Source organism: Tyto alba, unplaced genomic scaffold (assembly GCF_018691265.1).
Source record: "Tyto alba isolate M040663 unplaced genomic scaffold, T.alba_DEE_v4.0 Super-Scaffold_41, whole genome shotgun sequence".
In the NCBI taxonomy this organism is placed as follows: domain Eukaryota; kingdom Metazoa; phylum Chordata; class Aves; order Strigiformes; family Tytonidae; genus Tyto; species Tyto alba.
Genome location: NW_024881317.1, coordinates 13,910,441 through 13,924,983, shown reverse-complemented (window position 1 = coordinate 13,924,983; position 14,543 = coordinate 13,910,441). Strand labels below are relative to the sequence as shown.

The following is a 14,543-nucleotide window of genomic DNA, read 5'->3' as shown; positions in this document are numbered from 1 at the left end:
AACAGGGACTTGAATTTACTTTCTTCCTGGTCATCTACTAAGTCTGTAAGTCACTGAGCTGATTTCTGTGTGTGATGGATTACTCTCTTGTCTGTCCTTTCCATATCATTCTCCTCACTGAAAGGAACTGTGTTTTCATGTTTCTCTCTTAGAGGAATTTTGTCCTTCCACTGAGTTACTTTACAACATCAATCTTACTGCCAAACCAGCATTTTGCATTAGCTTACAATTAATAGTGAATTTGACAAATTTTCCATGTACATTAGTACCATTATTAAATACAGCTTGGAAACAACATCCTCCTTTTCTTCTCACCCACTTCAGCCTTGTGAATGTTTATATCTTTGTGAACAAAAGTGTGTCATTAAGCAAAGCCAGAATTTGGTGGGGCCTCCCGTGGGTAGTTAAATGCAGATTGGTTTTGGAAGTTGTGCTGGACCTTAGAATTTGCTACAATTCTCTCCTACCTCTCTGAAAAACTTAATTAATACTCTTATATGAACAGTACTATTACAGAAGTTTTCAGAAACAAGCAATTCATCAGTAAATCGATTATCAAGTGACTGGTCACAGTGCTTGTCTTTTTCAGAATGATGCACTGAATTGTTGAATTTATATGTAATAAACCTGATGACTCTCCTTTATGCAGATTTAAAGCCACATGGAGTTGTAGTTAATATGATACCTGGTCTTCCAGCTCACATCCTATTCATGTGTGTGAGGTATGCGGATTATCTGAATGATGCTGACATGCTGAAATCTTTCATGAATGTAACCATCAATGGTATCAAGCAAGTTGTTAAGGTATGAATTATGTCTGGTTGTACTGTACTGTACTTTTTGATTTTTAATGTAAGGTTTACAAGATGCGCACATAGTATCTGAGGAATGCTGACACTTTCATTTGCTAGTATTCCTATAATAGAATAGTAGTAATCATTAGTGACACTCTTTTGAAAGTTTGTAGTAATATTCCTGTAAAGCCTCCAGGTAAGGTTCTACTGTGCTGAACATAGAATGCATTAACATAAATTACTTTTATCTAAAGAGCTTGTTGACAAAATCATTTAAAGTACATTTTACAATAAGTAGCTAATTAGGTGAAGTGCACCTGTGCTTTCAGCACTGGTAAAAGTCAGATGGACAGAAATAGAGATTAGTATGTCTGGCAACAGGCAGGTATCGGAATTCTAAGAGGTTTTTAACACAGCTGTTCAACTAGTCTAATGTTTTTTTTGGCATGTAATTTGGTACTGCAGCATTAGTTGCCAGCCAGTTTACAAAATCATGTTATAAACAAGAATTGTTAGCCATTAGTCTCATCTATGTAACAAATTCAGCTAGGCAAGTGCTTTATTATGGATTTATAATGCAATTAAACATCAAGTGTGCTTTGTAGCACAGGCAGGAAGGGACCATGGTTTATGCAGTTGAATTTGTTGTATAGAGAATGCTTATAGTTTGTTTACAAACAAATTCATACCACAGTTTATCCATTAGAAAAGCACCTGTTTACTTAGCTAACAAAAATAAGGCATACTTACACATAGTTAGAATTGTGTTTATATGTAGTTCAGTTTCATTTGTGTATACAGGTGTTCACACTTTTTTGCAAGAACTCCAGTACACTACAACACTATGCGTAGCAATGTGTAAAACTCTTTGGTTCAGGCTAATTTATTTAGCCAGTCTGTCATGTAAGAAGACTTAAACAGTCATTATCAAATAATAGAGGGATCTTTGTTATGTATATATTAGCGTGAAAGCACATCATGATTTGTTCAGCTAGCATGTTATAGATGCTGTATGCTCCTTCTGTTGTAGATAGGCTCTGTTACACCAGTCCTGCAGTGATCTTAAGTTTAGTTAATTAAATTGATGAGACAATACCATTATAAGATTGCTTTATTTATAATTTTCAGGAACATTCAGAAGACTTTGAGATGTTGTCCTTTTGGCTTTCCAATACATACTATTTTCTTAACTGTTTGAAGCAGTACAGCGGGGAAGAGGTAGGATTGATTTAATCAAATAATTTCACTACTTTACCTTTGACAGGCTTTAATTAGAATGGAAAATAGTTATAATAGATAAGTAATTATTCGCCAGCTCACCACTGTTCCCTCCAGGTATTTACAGATTCACATTGCTCTGCAGTGGTGTTATGTCTTACACTAATAATGATACAGTATAGAACTAATGGATCAAGTGAAGTCAAGGAAACATTAAAGTGCTAAAGTAGATTAAAGACATGACATGGAAACTACTTAATTTGAACTCTTCCACAGGAGTTTAATGTAAGCTGGACTGCAGATACCCAGCTACGTATATATGTAAAAAACAGTTTTACTATTTTATAATTGTGACCATTCTAACACCTACTGCTACCAAAATAAGGTTACAGAAGACGACTTCGGGAAAGGAGAAAAACAATAGAATTCCCAGGTTATTCCTTATTTCACTTGCTCGTTTAATCTGTTTTACCCTGAGATTCAAAATCTTTTAATTCTTTCAAATTGAAAACTCCATACTGTATTTTTTTGCTAGGTTTTATAAACTTAGATAGACTGGACTGAAATTGCATAGATACCTAATAATACAGTCTTCAGGATTAAAGCAAAGCGGTACCGTAAAGTCTTCGAATCACAGTAATTGTGTACTGCCTAAGCAACAATACTCCCTCTTGTGGTCATATTTATAACATCTAAAGAGCAGTGGAGAACTGAAAACATTTAAATTTAAGTAATAACAGTCTTCTATAATTGCAACAATAGGGAAAGGTCTGGATGCAGAATTTAGAGCTTTAATCTGTATTTCTAATGAACATTCAACACACAAGTTAGGATTCAGTCTAGACTTTTAAAGTCAGAACTTTCCTCATGAAAAGTCCAAAAATTAGATCCCTTTGCATCAGTAAAATGTAATTTTGGTTTTGGTTTTTTTGGGGGGGTGGGAGGGGGCGGGAGGGTAGAGTAAGGGGAGTTTGCTTTCTGGTTAAGTGATCTAGGAATTGCTCCAAAGTTTACTGAAACCTATGCGTATCTTCCCTTTGGCTTTAGCAGGTTTTAGGAACACAGTAAATGTAAACTTAAACTGGAAAATTAAGTACAGGAATCCCAGAACTGGAAGCATCCACTGAAGTTAGCTCTAGCTTTGACTCATTCTGAGACTGTGTTCAGCCAGAGGTGGAATAAGTTAGTCTAATACGTACATTACATTGTAGTAACAATTTATACTTGTGATGTTATGTGATTTATAATAATTATATTTACAACTTACTTGTAGGAATTTATGAAGTCTAACACTCCACATCAGAATAAGAACTGTTTGAAGCATTTTGATCTCTCAGAATACAGACAGATTCTTAGTGATTTGGCCATTCGTATTTATCACCAATTTATTATTGTAATGGAGAACAACATTCAGCCCATGATTGGTAAGACAGCAGCAATCCAAACAGACTTAAATGTAGCTTGTGAAGTATGGAGGCAAAGGATGGGACAGACTTGTTTCTCCTGTTGATTTATACATATGTGTACCTGCATGTGTGTTTCTGCACATACAAATTCAGCTGAATGTTATATCCTTGCAGGATTTGGAAAGACTTTTTCCTCACAACATTTCCTGCTGTGGGACAATGCTTTGAAACCTACCAACGTTCCACAAAAACAGAAGGCTTTTTAAAGTTTTCGTGCTCCAAAAGCCTTTGTATATTATTTTTCTTGTATTGTTTAACTTTTTAAATATCCTGAAAGTTGGTTTTGTCCAATAATTAAGATAATTGAGGGGAGCCTTAGGAGTTTTGGTCTTATCTGTTACTTTCTATTGTGTTTCAGTACCAGGCATGCTGGAATATGAAAGTCTTCAGGGAATTTCTGGCTTGAAACCTACAGGGTTCCGTAAACGTTCTTCTAGTATAGACGACACTGATACCTACACAATGACCTCTATCCTGCAACAGCTCAGCTATTTTTATAGTACTATGTGCCAGAATGGCTTGGACTCTGAGCTTCTAAAGCAGGCAGTGAAGCAGCTTTTCTTCCTGGTTGGAGCTATCACCCTCAATAGCCTCTTCCTCCGCAAGGACATGTGTTCATGTAGAAAAGGAATGCAGATAAGGTAAAGCCAGTAAAGTTTCAACAAACCTGAGAATGACTTTTTAACACTTTTCTGTAATATCCTTTATCTATAAAGTCACTGGACATTCTGTAACCATTATGCTAGAAGTAGCAAATTGGTTTTCACTCTTCTTGAAAAAGTAGATCTTTGCGTTTTAGGCTGAGCTTTCTCAACATAACATATTATAAATTGTTCTTTCCATGGAAACACTAATGGAGGAAAAGGCAGAGAAGATTACAGTCCGGAGTTTAAAGTCAGACATGTTTAGGATTCTTTCCATGCTAGTTCACTCACGATGTGCCAAATAGTATTTTTAATTCTTTCTTACTGTAGTAAACAGGTGCAGCATCCCCTGGCTGGCAGACAGACAGAAGCTGACTTGCCTTTTCCATGCTCTGTGACTGAGACAGAACCTTTGAGGGTGTATATAGAGTGGGCATCATCTGTCTTGTTACAAGCATCAAGAGAACATACTCCTAACTGTTCTGCAGAAGATACAGTTCATTTGTTCTCCATTAGACAGTCTGCAGACCAAGGTGAAAGAAAACAGTAAAATCTTGACCCATCTGGGAATATTGGAAGAAAGCTGCTTTAACCTTTAGATCATCAATTATAAGCTCAGCCCTGCTTTGTAATATGCAAAGATTGTTCTAATTTTCCTGTACCAGCTCAGTTGTAAATGAATATTGTGAAGACATATAGTGCTGCAGTGTAATAGGCAATGCCAGCATATATTAGTAATTTTCTGTAAACAACAACTAAACTAATAACTTGCTTTCTATTATCCAAGCTTTAAGATACAAAAATATAAAAAGAATTGAAATACACAAGGGATTAAATTTACAGGTCAATAAGCTATTAATTGTTTGATTTTATGATCTACAGGTGTGTTTTTTAACTTAAAATATATGAATTTGAATACTGCATTAGAGGAGCGTTCCTTCTTTAGAAATCTTGAATGTAACTTGTTTGTTAAGGGGAAACCTGACATTTCTGTTGTCCGTTCGTGGTTTAACCCAGATGTAATATCAGCTACTTGGAAGAATGGCTTAAGGACAAGAATCTTCAAAGCAGCAATGCCAAAGAAACTTTGGAGCCTCTGTCTCAGGCAGCCTGGCTCCTTCAGGTCAAAAAGATCACAGATGATGATGCCAAGGAAATATGTGAACACTGCACATCTCTTTCTACTGTGCAGGTAATGAACCATCTGTTTTCTCCTGGCAGCACCAATTGCAGATTCTTAGCTATCTAAAATAATTTGTTGCAAAAAGCTATTGGCCTTTCATTTAATTAAAATAGCGTTCCCCAGCATTCCACATCACCACTTCTTAAATTGAATTTTTAACTCCTTATTCCTGATTGCTACTATTTTAACTGCTCCCGTGGTGAATACGTGCCTGCTTTGTTCTATCCCGTGTTTTTATTCCGCAGTGTATATTCTTTACTTTGTCACAGGCTTTTTTTGTTGTTTCCCTTAATCAGTTCAGCTTTTTCTACATCTCTTTGATCCTGCTGACAGCTATGGAAATGAGTCATAGCAATCATCATGTATGTAGCAACTCATTAGGTGACCAGTCAAAATTTTGTCACATATGACAGTAAAGATATATTAATGCTTTCTTCTTTTTGTCTTCTCCCTTTTTGTGACGTACTAAAATAGTGTTTTGTAATTTGAACAGATAGTTAAGATCCTCAATTCATACACTCCGATAGATGACTTTGAGAAAAGAGTGACTCCATCATTTGTTCGTAAAGTCCAGGTAAGAACTACAGCTATTATTTCTCTTACTCGTGTTACAGGATACTTCATACACATAGTTTCTGATGTTATGTAGTTAGAGTTGACCTTCACATCATACTATTACTAAGATGGTCAGCTTCTAGACATTTGGAACTGATCAAAACAAGTCTCCTTAACATTATATGAAAGCAAGATTTGCAATGGAAAGCAAACAATATACTGGTTTTGCTTTTATTTCTTAATACAATATTTTCTTACCCTTTCTGTTATAATTTCAGGCTATGCTAAACAATCGTGAGGATGCTCCACAGCTGATGCTTGATACCAATTATCTGTTTCAAGTGACGTTTCCTTTCACCCCCTCTCCACATGCCTTGGAGATGATACAAGTCCCCAGCAGCTTCAAACTTGGCTTTCTCACAAGGGTTTAATAAAACCAATACATTTCCTCAGAAACTATGTAAAGACAGACTTTCATGGGTCATTTAACCAGCTGATGGATAGTATGGCAGCTTGCAGTGAATTAAAATGTAAAAAACTTGTTCTTGAGTCAAGACTTAAAAAGTAGGAAAAATTTCAGCTTGTGACTTCCTTCTCTCTTTTCTTACTCTTCTCCCTTCATTACAGTCCTGCAGTGATGACTGTATATCATCAGCTGACACAAAGCTAACCATACAATTTTTTAGCCCAAACCTGACAAGAAAATGATTTATTTGACAAATTTGCTTTGGTGCCCTGTCAGACTGACACATGATAAAGGTTATTACTTTGCAATTTTCCTTGCCTTCACTTCCTGTAACAAGACGTGTTTTTTTCCAGAGTAATTCTGTTCATTGCCGTGATATACTGGATCTGTTTTACAGTAGCTTTCACCCTTCTATGCTTCTTATACCTTTATTCCTTTCATAAAAGAAGTCTTTTATAACAGTTCTTCCGGAAGACTGTAGTAGGAGGGAAGGGGATGTCCTTCCACAATTGTTTTAAAAAAATCAATATAAATAGCTACATTGAAACTGGGGAACTGAGATCAGTCTAAGAGAATTGCCATTACAAACCCACATTGTCTTATTGTAGGCATGCTGGCTTTGCTCACTGAATGCTTGCACTGCAGCTCAGGCACACTACACAGCTCTTCAGCCAGGGAAAGAACTCAGGTGCTCTTCTTGAAGACAGACTCCTGTTTTGTTCTCTTCAGTGACAAGTCTGGATTTTCATATTAGTCATAATAGAAAAAGCAGATATAAAATTCATGTCATGATCCAGGTTTGAATTACAAGCTTGTTTCTCTGAAAAACAGGAGTCATGTCTGGTTTGGTTCCATCTCTGGTGCAGTGTACTTCAGAACATACACTGGGCATGCACACATGTGCACATCATCTTTCTCCCTTTCTTTTTTGCTGGTTTCCCTCTTCCAGTCCAGACACCGAGTAGGAGTGAATGCAGCTACTGTGGTCTGGTCTTACTGGTAAACCGAGCTCAATTCCCTACATTTCCTCTTTAGTTATTTCATTTCAATTGCAGGATCCTTAGAAGCAGAAGCAGGGCCCTTTTTGCTTTGTTCAGCCTGTAGTCAGAATGCAGCAAACAGTAGCTTTATTTAGTACCGGACCCTGTCAGAACAACTGGAGAAAAAGCATTCACCTCACCATAGTGATGACTGTCCCTAGAAATTCCTCAGTAAATAATGCTAATTTTTTAGCTAGTCTGTTAGACATAGTTATTAAAATTGAGTACTAAAGCTTTGAAATATGTAAAGGATTGTAATTAATTTAGTTAAATTAAATATTACAGGAAGGAACAATTTATTTGATTTTTTTTTAATTATTATTATTACACAGTACTACTTGTTTAATTTTACAGACCAATCTGTAAATATAAAGAAGAAATCATTCTTGCTATTTAGTGTTCTTGGTGTTTACTATGTACAGTGAAATATTCATGTTGCTATCCACAGAGATATATTCAAAAAATATGAAGGAAAAATTTTGTGGTTTGTTCAATAATAATAAAAGCTGTACAAAATATCATAGATGTGTAGGTAGGCTAGTATTTTAATCTGTTAAATAAAGTAACTTTTAAATCATTTTGTCGTGCTTTGAGTGGTGCAGTAGTTGTGGTTTCAGCACGGGATCACTGAAAGAAGTTACTTGGAACTATGTGAACATTAGTGAATACTGTCAGTCTTGTATTGCACCACAAACATTTATTTAATGGTCCAGTTGCTTTGCTGTAACGTGTATCTTCCAGTCAGAACAGTATGCTGTCTTGGCTCATGAATTTCTGTAATTTGTGTATAGTCTTTTTTTTTTTTTACAGTTACTGGAGCTGTGTGTCTGTTAACTGGGATGGTATGAATGAAATCACAGCCCACTCTTACGTCTACATCACATAGAAGCATCAGAAGGCATGTATGTGTTTGACAAAAATTGTTAATCAAGGAAAATTGTTCTGACAATTTGATGCTAGGTTACTGTGAGAGGTTTGTGTGAAGTGTGCTATTAACACTGTGTATGCAACAAGAAAATATATTTTTAAAAGAAAGTTCAAAATTATCAGTGTCTACTGTACGGTCTCAAAAACTTACCTTGCTTTTGCTGACATTAATGCCTTCAACCATTGTGTAATACAAAATTGTGCTTGGTATCTGTAATTCTTCTAAATATAAGGGGATGTTTTAGGGAAGGCAGATGGATGGAAGAAGCATTACTGAAGTTAACTTTATTAGAATGATAGAAAAGGAGAAGGCTATTTCATTCAAATGGGGAAATGTCAAATTATGATCTTTACTGCAGTGAGAAAGCACTGCAATGGCTTCTGGAGAGATGTGGAAGATGCTTTTGGCGTCTTTGGATGTGTTTAGACATGTGACTCCTGCAGTTTCTGGGAATAGGTCTCAGCAGCATAGGTGGTCCCTTTCAGTCCTGTGTTCCCATAATGTTTTAATAAAAAAGATTAGGACGGGTTACTTCTACTGAAGTCTCTTCTGGGCTGAGACCTAATTTTTTTCCTTAATATTTATTTATTCATTTTGTCTCAGATCCTCTTGACTATCAAATGCAAACATCTAATGGCATGATTTCAGTGAGTACAGTAGAGTCTCAGTAGTAGATGTGACCTTCAGCACTTTCTAAATTTTTCAGACCTGTTTTCATAAATTTCCCCCCAAATTTTTTCAAAGAATGCAAAACATCAATTTTTAATCTTACTGATGTTAAATTTACTGTCTTAAAACAGGTGAATAATAAAACTATATCCAAGGGAGAACCATCATGGACACTAAACAATTTGTTTGACTAAATTTCGTTAAAGTATATGAGATAAACTTCACATTGACGGTCCTATTTGTCAGAACGTCAACCTGATGGTTGGAAAAATCACTTGTCAGTTAGCTCCCCAGTATATTTCAACTTTAACATTTGGAAACCATCCAAAAATTGCTGCTGTACAGAACAAGCAGGTGCAATCTAGTTTGCCTAATAGTTTGTTCTTTATTCTGTATTCTGAAAGAGGGCAGTTGAAGCCTTTAAACTATAATCATCAATACATAACTGACCTGAGGTGATGCAAGTGGAGAGGCTGAGCTTTAAATACCCTTTAAGTAGACTTAATAGGACGGTTGCCTTTCTACATAAGCAGTTGCGCACAGCTTATTTAGTTGTCTTGCGAATCTCCGGGTCCTTGCTGTTTGAAAAGGTGGATAATTTTGGATATTTATCAACAAGATTAATTGTACAGAATTTCTCTGTAAGTAGCATATTTCTTAATGCTTCACCATGCTACTATTTTTAAATTTCTACAGTAATTTTTAAAGACCTAGTAAGCTTAAAATTTCAGGCTAGAACATATGAAGTTGTAATCTTTTTAGAACTTTGTGGTTTAAATAGTTTATATCTTTATAAAATAGTATACAAATCCATCATTATGACAGATAATCTCAGGTATAATACTGCTTTTTAATTATTCAGAAGTTTTGTTGTCTTCTCTTGTAACAAAATTTTGTAGTATGTCATAATCTCATCTGAAGTAAAATACTGATAGCAGATACAATTCACCCTGTATGTTACTCCAGCAAATTCTCACACTTTATCAAAGATTAATTCTGCCCAGAGTATTTTTTCCAAGCCTAATAGATACCTATTGTCTCTTGATCTAGTAATGATATTTTGTTCAAATAATATGACATTTTTCTTTGTAATACCTTCATTTTACACCTCTGAATTGAAAAATTTCCTCCCAAAGTCTAGTTGGCCTAGTGTCTTCAGGCTTTAAACAAAGTGTATAAATCTGTTATGTCACCTGAGTGGCCCTCAGTGGGAACCACTAATTCCAGGAACCTTGGAATATCAGGTTATCCAGTTGTAAATGTCCAATTTTAAGAATCTAGCAGAACCGAGCCCTGGTGCTGTAGTCACTTTAACACTATGAGCAATACTAGCACAGAGAAGCTCCCTGAAAGGATGGCAGCTTGTGGTCTCAGGCTCGTTGTTTGCTAAAGAATGCATTAAAAACTTCATGACGTATTTGCTGCTTTTCATCAAATGGAATAAAAACCTCCTTGACTGCATGTAGCTAATTCAAACCTCCATGAAAATTTCGGATTAATGTGCTGTAGTTCCTTTCAGGACAGGTTGCTTCCCACATGCTTTGAGATGTATCTCCTGGAGACAACAACAAAACTTTTATTTACATGAGTGTGGGTAGGATTTCTGAGTTTATCATCTCATTTTTCAAGTAGTCCACTGAAACACTTAAGAATAAGCAGCGGAATGCAGGCAGGTACATAGAATAAAGTTTGGTTTGTTTTTTGTATAATGTTCAGCCAAACAAATTGTAAAATCTGCATAGCTCATTGAATTTCTTTTGCTCTATTTAAATCTCTCTTCCAATAGCTTCTTCTAATTGTTAACTGTAAACTCATTATTTATGTACATGTCTAAATAATGTTAAAAGCTTTCATTTTAGAAGTGGTGAAAGGTCCCATTTTTCCCTGTGAAAAATAAACAGAGAAAAATTACACTGCAGTATTATTCCTGTTTGTTTTTCTGACTAAAGTAGTTTTTAATTCTCTGTTGATGATAGTGCTTTGATCCTAGAGATGCCTGGCTTGAGAACAAAAGTGGGTTCATAATGACCCAGCTTTCAGTGAGCTTGAAGCATCAATTTCTGCTCAAGTAGTGCATTGTTCATAATAACTTTTGTAGCTGCTGACTGAATCCTAGTTCATCTTTTAAGCTTTAAAAATAATGCATAATATTGACTAATAATGCAGTGGAAAAACAATAAATATTGATCAGTGCAAATTTCTCACAAATCCAGCTGTTGTAATGCATTTTTGGTTACTGTCAGCTGACAGTAGTTAAGTAAAAACTAAGAGTAATTTCCTGCGTGTATTGAGTTCATGTGCACAGTGCACATTATATCAATGTGTAATCAGTGCACATTATAACACAATCTATATTTTGCTTTGTATTTTTCTTCATAAAAATATAATCCGCAGAGCATGTGATTGTCTTGCATGACAGTTTATCAAGCTCAAGAGATTAGTCACAGAGAGATTATCCAGCCTACAGATGTCTATTTACGGTCTAAGCTGCATTAGCTAGCAGAGCAGTAGTGGGAAGCTTTGTGCTGGACTGGAATGCACTGTTTCCTTCTTCTCTGTCTCTTTCAGCTCTCTCAAACTGCAAAGATGTGTGACCAGACCTTTTTAGCTGATGTATTTGGTCCATGTGACAAGTGCTCCAAAGAGAAGCCCCTTAGGCCTGTTTACGTCGAATCAGAACAACTCAGCTACTGCTCACTATGTGTGGAAATGGTATGTTATTGATTTTATCAACCAGAATGTGGAAAGACTGCAAAAAATGGGGGTTGGGTGTATTAATGGTCTGTTTTGTTGGATTTTTCTGGACAGCAAATAAGCATTGCTAGGGCTATAGACTGCCAGACGCCTCTGCAGGCACCTGGTGTTTCCACAAGCCTGTAACAGAGGTGGCCTCGGGGTTCAAGGATATTTTATGATTCTTGATTGGAAAATGGCCATGAGCTTTTTACCCTAGGGTACTGCATTCCTCAGATGTGCAAATATGTGCCTGTCTAAACTCTGCTCTGAGGCGTATGTGCGCAAGTCTGCTTGGCCTATGATTTTGAGTGTTTCCCATTACCTTTAACAGAAGTTAACAAAAATAGATTAAACCATTGCAACAAACTCATTCACTAGTGACTAGAGGATATGAAGTTCATCTAGGCAGTCTCAATAAAACTGAGACACAAGTGAGGTGCTGTCAGAACTCCTTTGTGGCCCACGTTTCATACTGAGACCGTGTTGTCTCATATGCTATGTGCAGCATTTCGGTGAGAGCTGGAAGTAGCTACGATGAGGATAAGGTGGGAAGAGGTTGCACAGCAGTGGAGTGTCTTCTGTCACACTATGGGTCCATTGCCACAGAAGGTGGGTGGTAACTGGGGAGATTAGCAAACCTGCTGGCATGACCGGCAGGTCCTGCCAGAATACCTGCATGAAGAGGGGACGATGTTGGAGGCTTTCTGATCTCCAGCAATTACTGGTGATACCCACTTTCCTGGTAGGGAGCACTGTTCTAGAGAGATCACGGTGGGTTTTTCACATGAAATACAAAGCTAAAGTAATGAACTTACGTGTTTACTGAAGAGCTGGTCTCCAAAACTCCTTTTGTAGGTTTAAGATTTTGTTGTCCCGATTATACTTCAATTTGAAGTGGTTTTGTTTTATCTTCCAGAACCATTGTGTTTTATAGGTTGGAGAAGTCATCCTTCACTGTTTCCTCCTCAGAACTGGTCTCTACCGTGACTGAGTTAGGGTCCAATAGTTTGTTGTATTTGAGTATCAGATTAAATGATCTCTGCAGGAATGCTAAAAGGTATAACTAGCTGTATTTACAAAACACTGTTTTACAGGCAGGTGAGAGCACTGATTCGGTGATTGTAGGTGGTGCAGTGTGTACAGTTCACTGGCTGATGCAGCACATTCTCATGAATTACATTGTTTAGGAGGAAATTTAGATGTAGTGACTGCAAGACAAAGGACAGTCCCTTCCCAGTTTATTTGCTTCTCCTGACTTTGAAATTGCTGTTCAGGTCCTTCTTGGCTAACAGCCTACAAATAGCTATTTATACAGTAAATTTTTGCATGACTTGATAAATGCATGCTGGAATTGCAAGAAACTGGCTGTCTGTTATTTACAGTTCCTGCAACTTTCTCATTATTTGCATTATGGAAGCTAGACTCTTACCAACTGAAACAGCTGCTAGGCGGAAGCAGATTGAGACTTCAGGAAGAATCGTGTCAGTACTTAACAGCCTGTTAGGCTTTCTGTTAGCACTGCAGTAGGATCTTGGACTTTCTGGTAGACCTGGCTTTAGCTTGCTTCTTCATATTTATTTTGTAAAAGATTTAAAAACAAATATTCAGAACATAGAGAGCTCTTTGCACTAGCATTGAAATACATATGGGTAGGGAAATCATATCCTTTACCTTCTTGAACTGATTTTTCAGAGCTGTGGGTATGCTTTGACTTATATCAAAAGGCACAATATATCTTTGCCATACTTGCGCATGATCATGGGTGCATGTGCATAATGTGGTGTATAACCGATGGGTCTTTTTGCAATCTCCCATTTGCACGTGCAACTCCCAATTTCAGTCCAGCAGATGCACACATGCATTTTCATCAGCCATCCTTTGTGATTTCCCCAAAACCAACATAAGTTGATTTTGATAACAGAATTAGATATTGCTGATTCCCACTGTTGAGATCATCTTATTTCAATTGTTTGTCTCTGTGGTGGGTTGACCCTGGCTGGATTCCAGGTGCCCACCAAAGCTGCTCTATCACTCCCCCTCAACTGGACAGGGGAGAGAAAATATAATGAAAGGCCAGTGGGTGTCAATAAGGACAGGGAGAGATCATTCACCAATTACTGGCACAGGCAAAACAGACTCAACTTGAAAAAGGTAACTTAATTTATTGCAAATCAAATCAGAGTAGGGTAATGAGAAATAAAACAAAACACCTTCTCCCCACCCCTTCCTTCATCCCGGGCTCAACTTTACTCCCAGTTTTCTGTACCTCCTCCCCTCCAGCGGCGCAGGGGGACAGGAAATGGGGATTGAGGTCAGTTCATCACATGTTGTCTCTGCCACTCCTTCCTCTTCAGGGGGAGGACTCCTCACAGTTTTTCAGGAACTTCTCCAGCATGAGTCCTTCTCACAGGCTACTGTTCTTCACAAACTGCTGCAGTGTGGGTCTCACCCACAGGGTGCAGTCCTTCAGGAACAGACTGCTCCCGTGTGGGTCCCCCAGGGAGTCACAAGTCCTGCCAGCAAACCTGCTCCAGCGTGGGCTCTTCTCTCCATGGGTCCACAGGTCCTGCCAGGAGCCTGATCCAGGGTGGGCTTCCCGTGGGGTCATAACCTCCTTTGGGCACATCCCCCTGCTCTGGTGTGGGGTCCTCCACAGGCTGCAGCTGGAGATCTGCTCCATTAACCTCCACAGGCTGCAGGGGAATCTCTGCTCCAGTGCCTGAAGCATCTCCTCCCCTTCCTTCTTTACTGACCTTGGTGTCTGCAGAGTTGTTTCTCTCACATTCTCACTCCTCTCTCTGGCTGCAATTGCCTAATTGCCTTCCCTGTTTTTTTGTTTGTTTT

At 37.5% G+C, this 14,543-nt stretch overlaps 2 protein-coding genes across 3 annotated transcripts in view; both read left to right on the top strand.

The window, feature by feature from the left end:
- MYO5C (myosin VC) overlaps positions 1 to 7,924 on the top strand; it is a 36,684-nt gene extending 28,760 nt beyond the window's left edge. Inside the window, exons 35-41 of the mRNA XM_042804297.1 lie at positions 650 to 804; positions 1,923 to 2,012; positions 3,286 to 3,436; positions 3,837 to 4,119; positions 5,140 to 5,314; positions 5,799 to 5,879; positions 6,139 to 7,924. Coding sequence (XP_042660231.1) covers positions 650 to 804; positions 1,923 to 2,012; positions 3,286 to 3,436; positions 3,837 to 4,119; positions 5,140 to 5,314; positions 5,799 to 5,879; positions 6,139 to 6,291 — 1,088 coding nt within the window. The 3' untranslated portion in view covers positions 6,292 to 7,924. The remainder of the gene's footprint in view (positions 1 to 649; positions 805 to 1,922; positions 2,013 to 3,285; positions 3,437 to 3,836; positions 4,120 to 5,139; positions 5,315 to 5,798; positions 5,880 to 6,138) is intronic.
- Positions 7,925 to 9,476: 1,552 nt separating this feature from the next.
- The window catches only part of GNB5 (G protein subunit beta 5), a 31,180-nt gene continuing 26,113 nt past the window's right edge, over positions 9,477 to 14,543 (top strand). The window contains exons 1-2 of one of the 2 annotated variants that reach the window (XM_042804055.1): positions 9,477 to 9,604; positions 11,532 to 11,675. In XM_042804055.1, coding sequence (XP_042659989.1) covers positions 11,550 to 11,675 — 126 coding nt within the window. In that variant the 5' untranslated portion in view covers positions 9,477 to 9,604; positions 11,532 to 11,549. Of the gene's footprint in view, positions 9,605 to 11,461; positions 11,676 to 14,543 lie in introns of those variants that run through there. The other variant, XM_042804054.1, reaches the window with a different exon arrangement.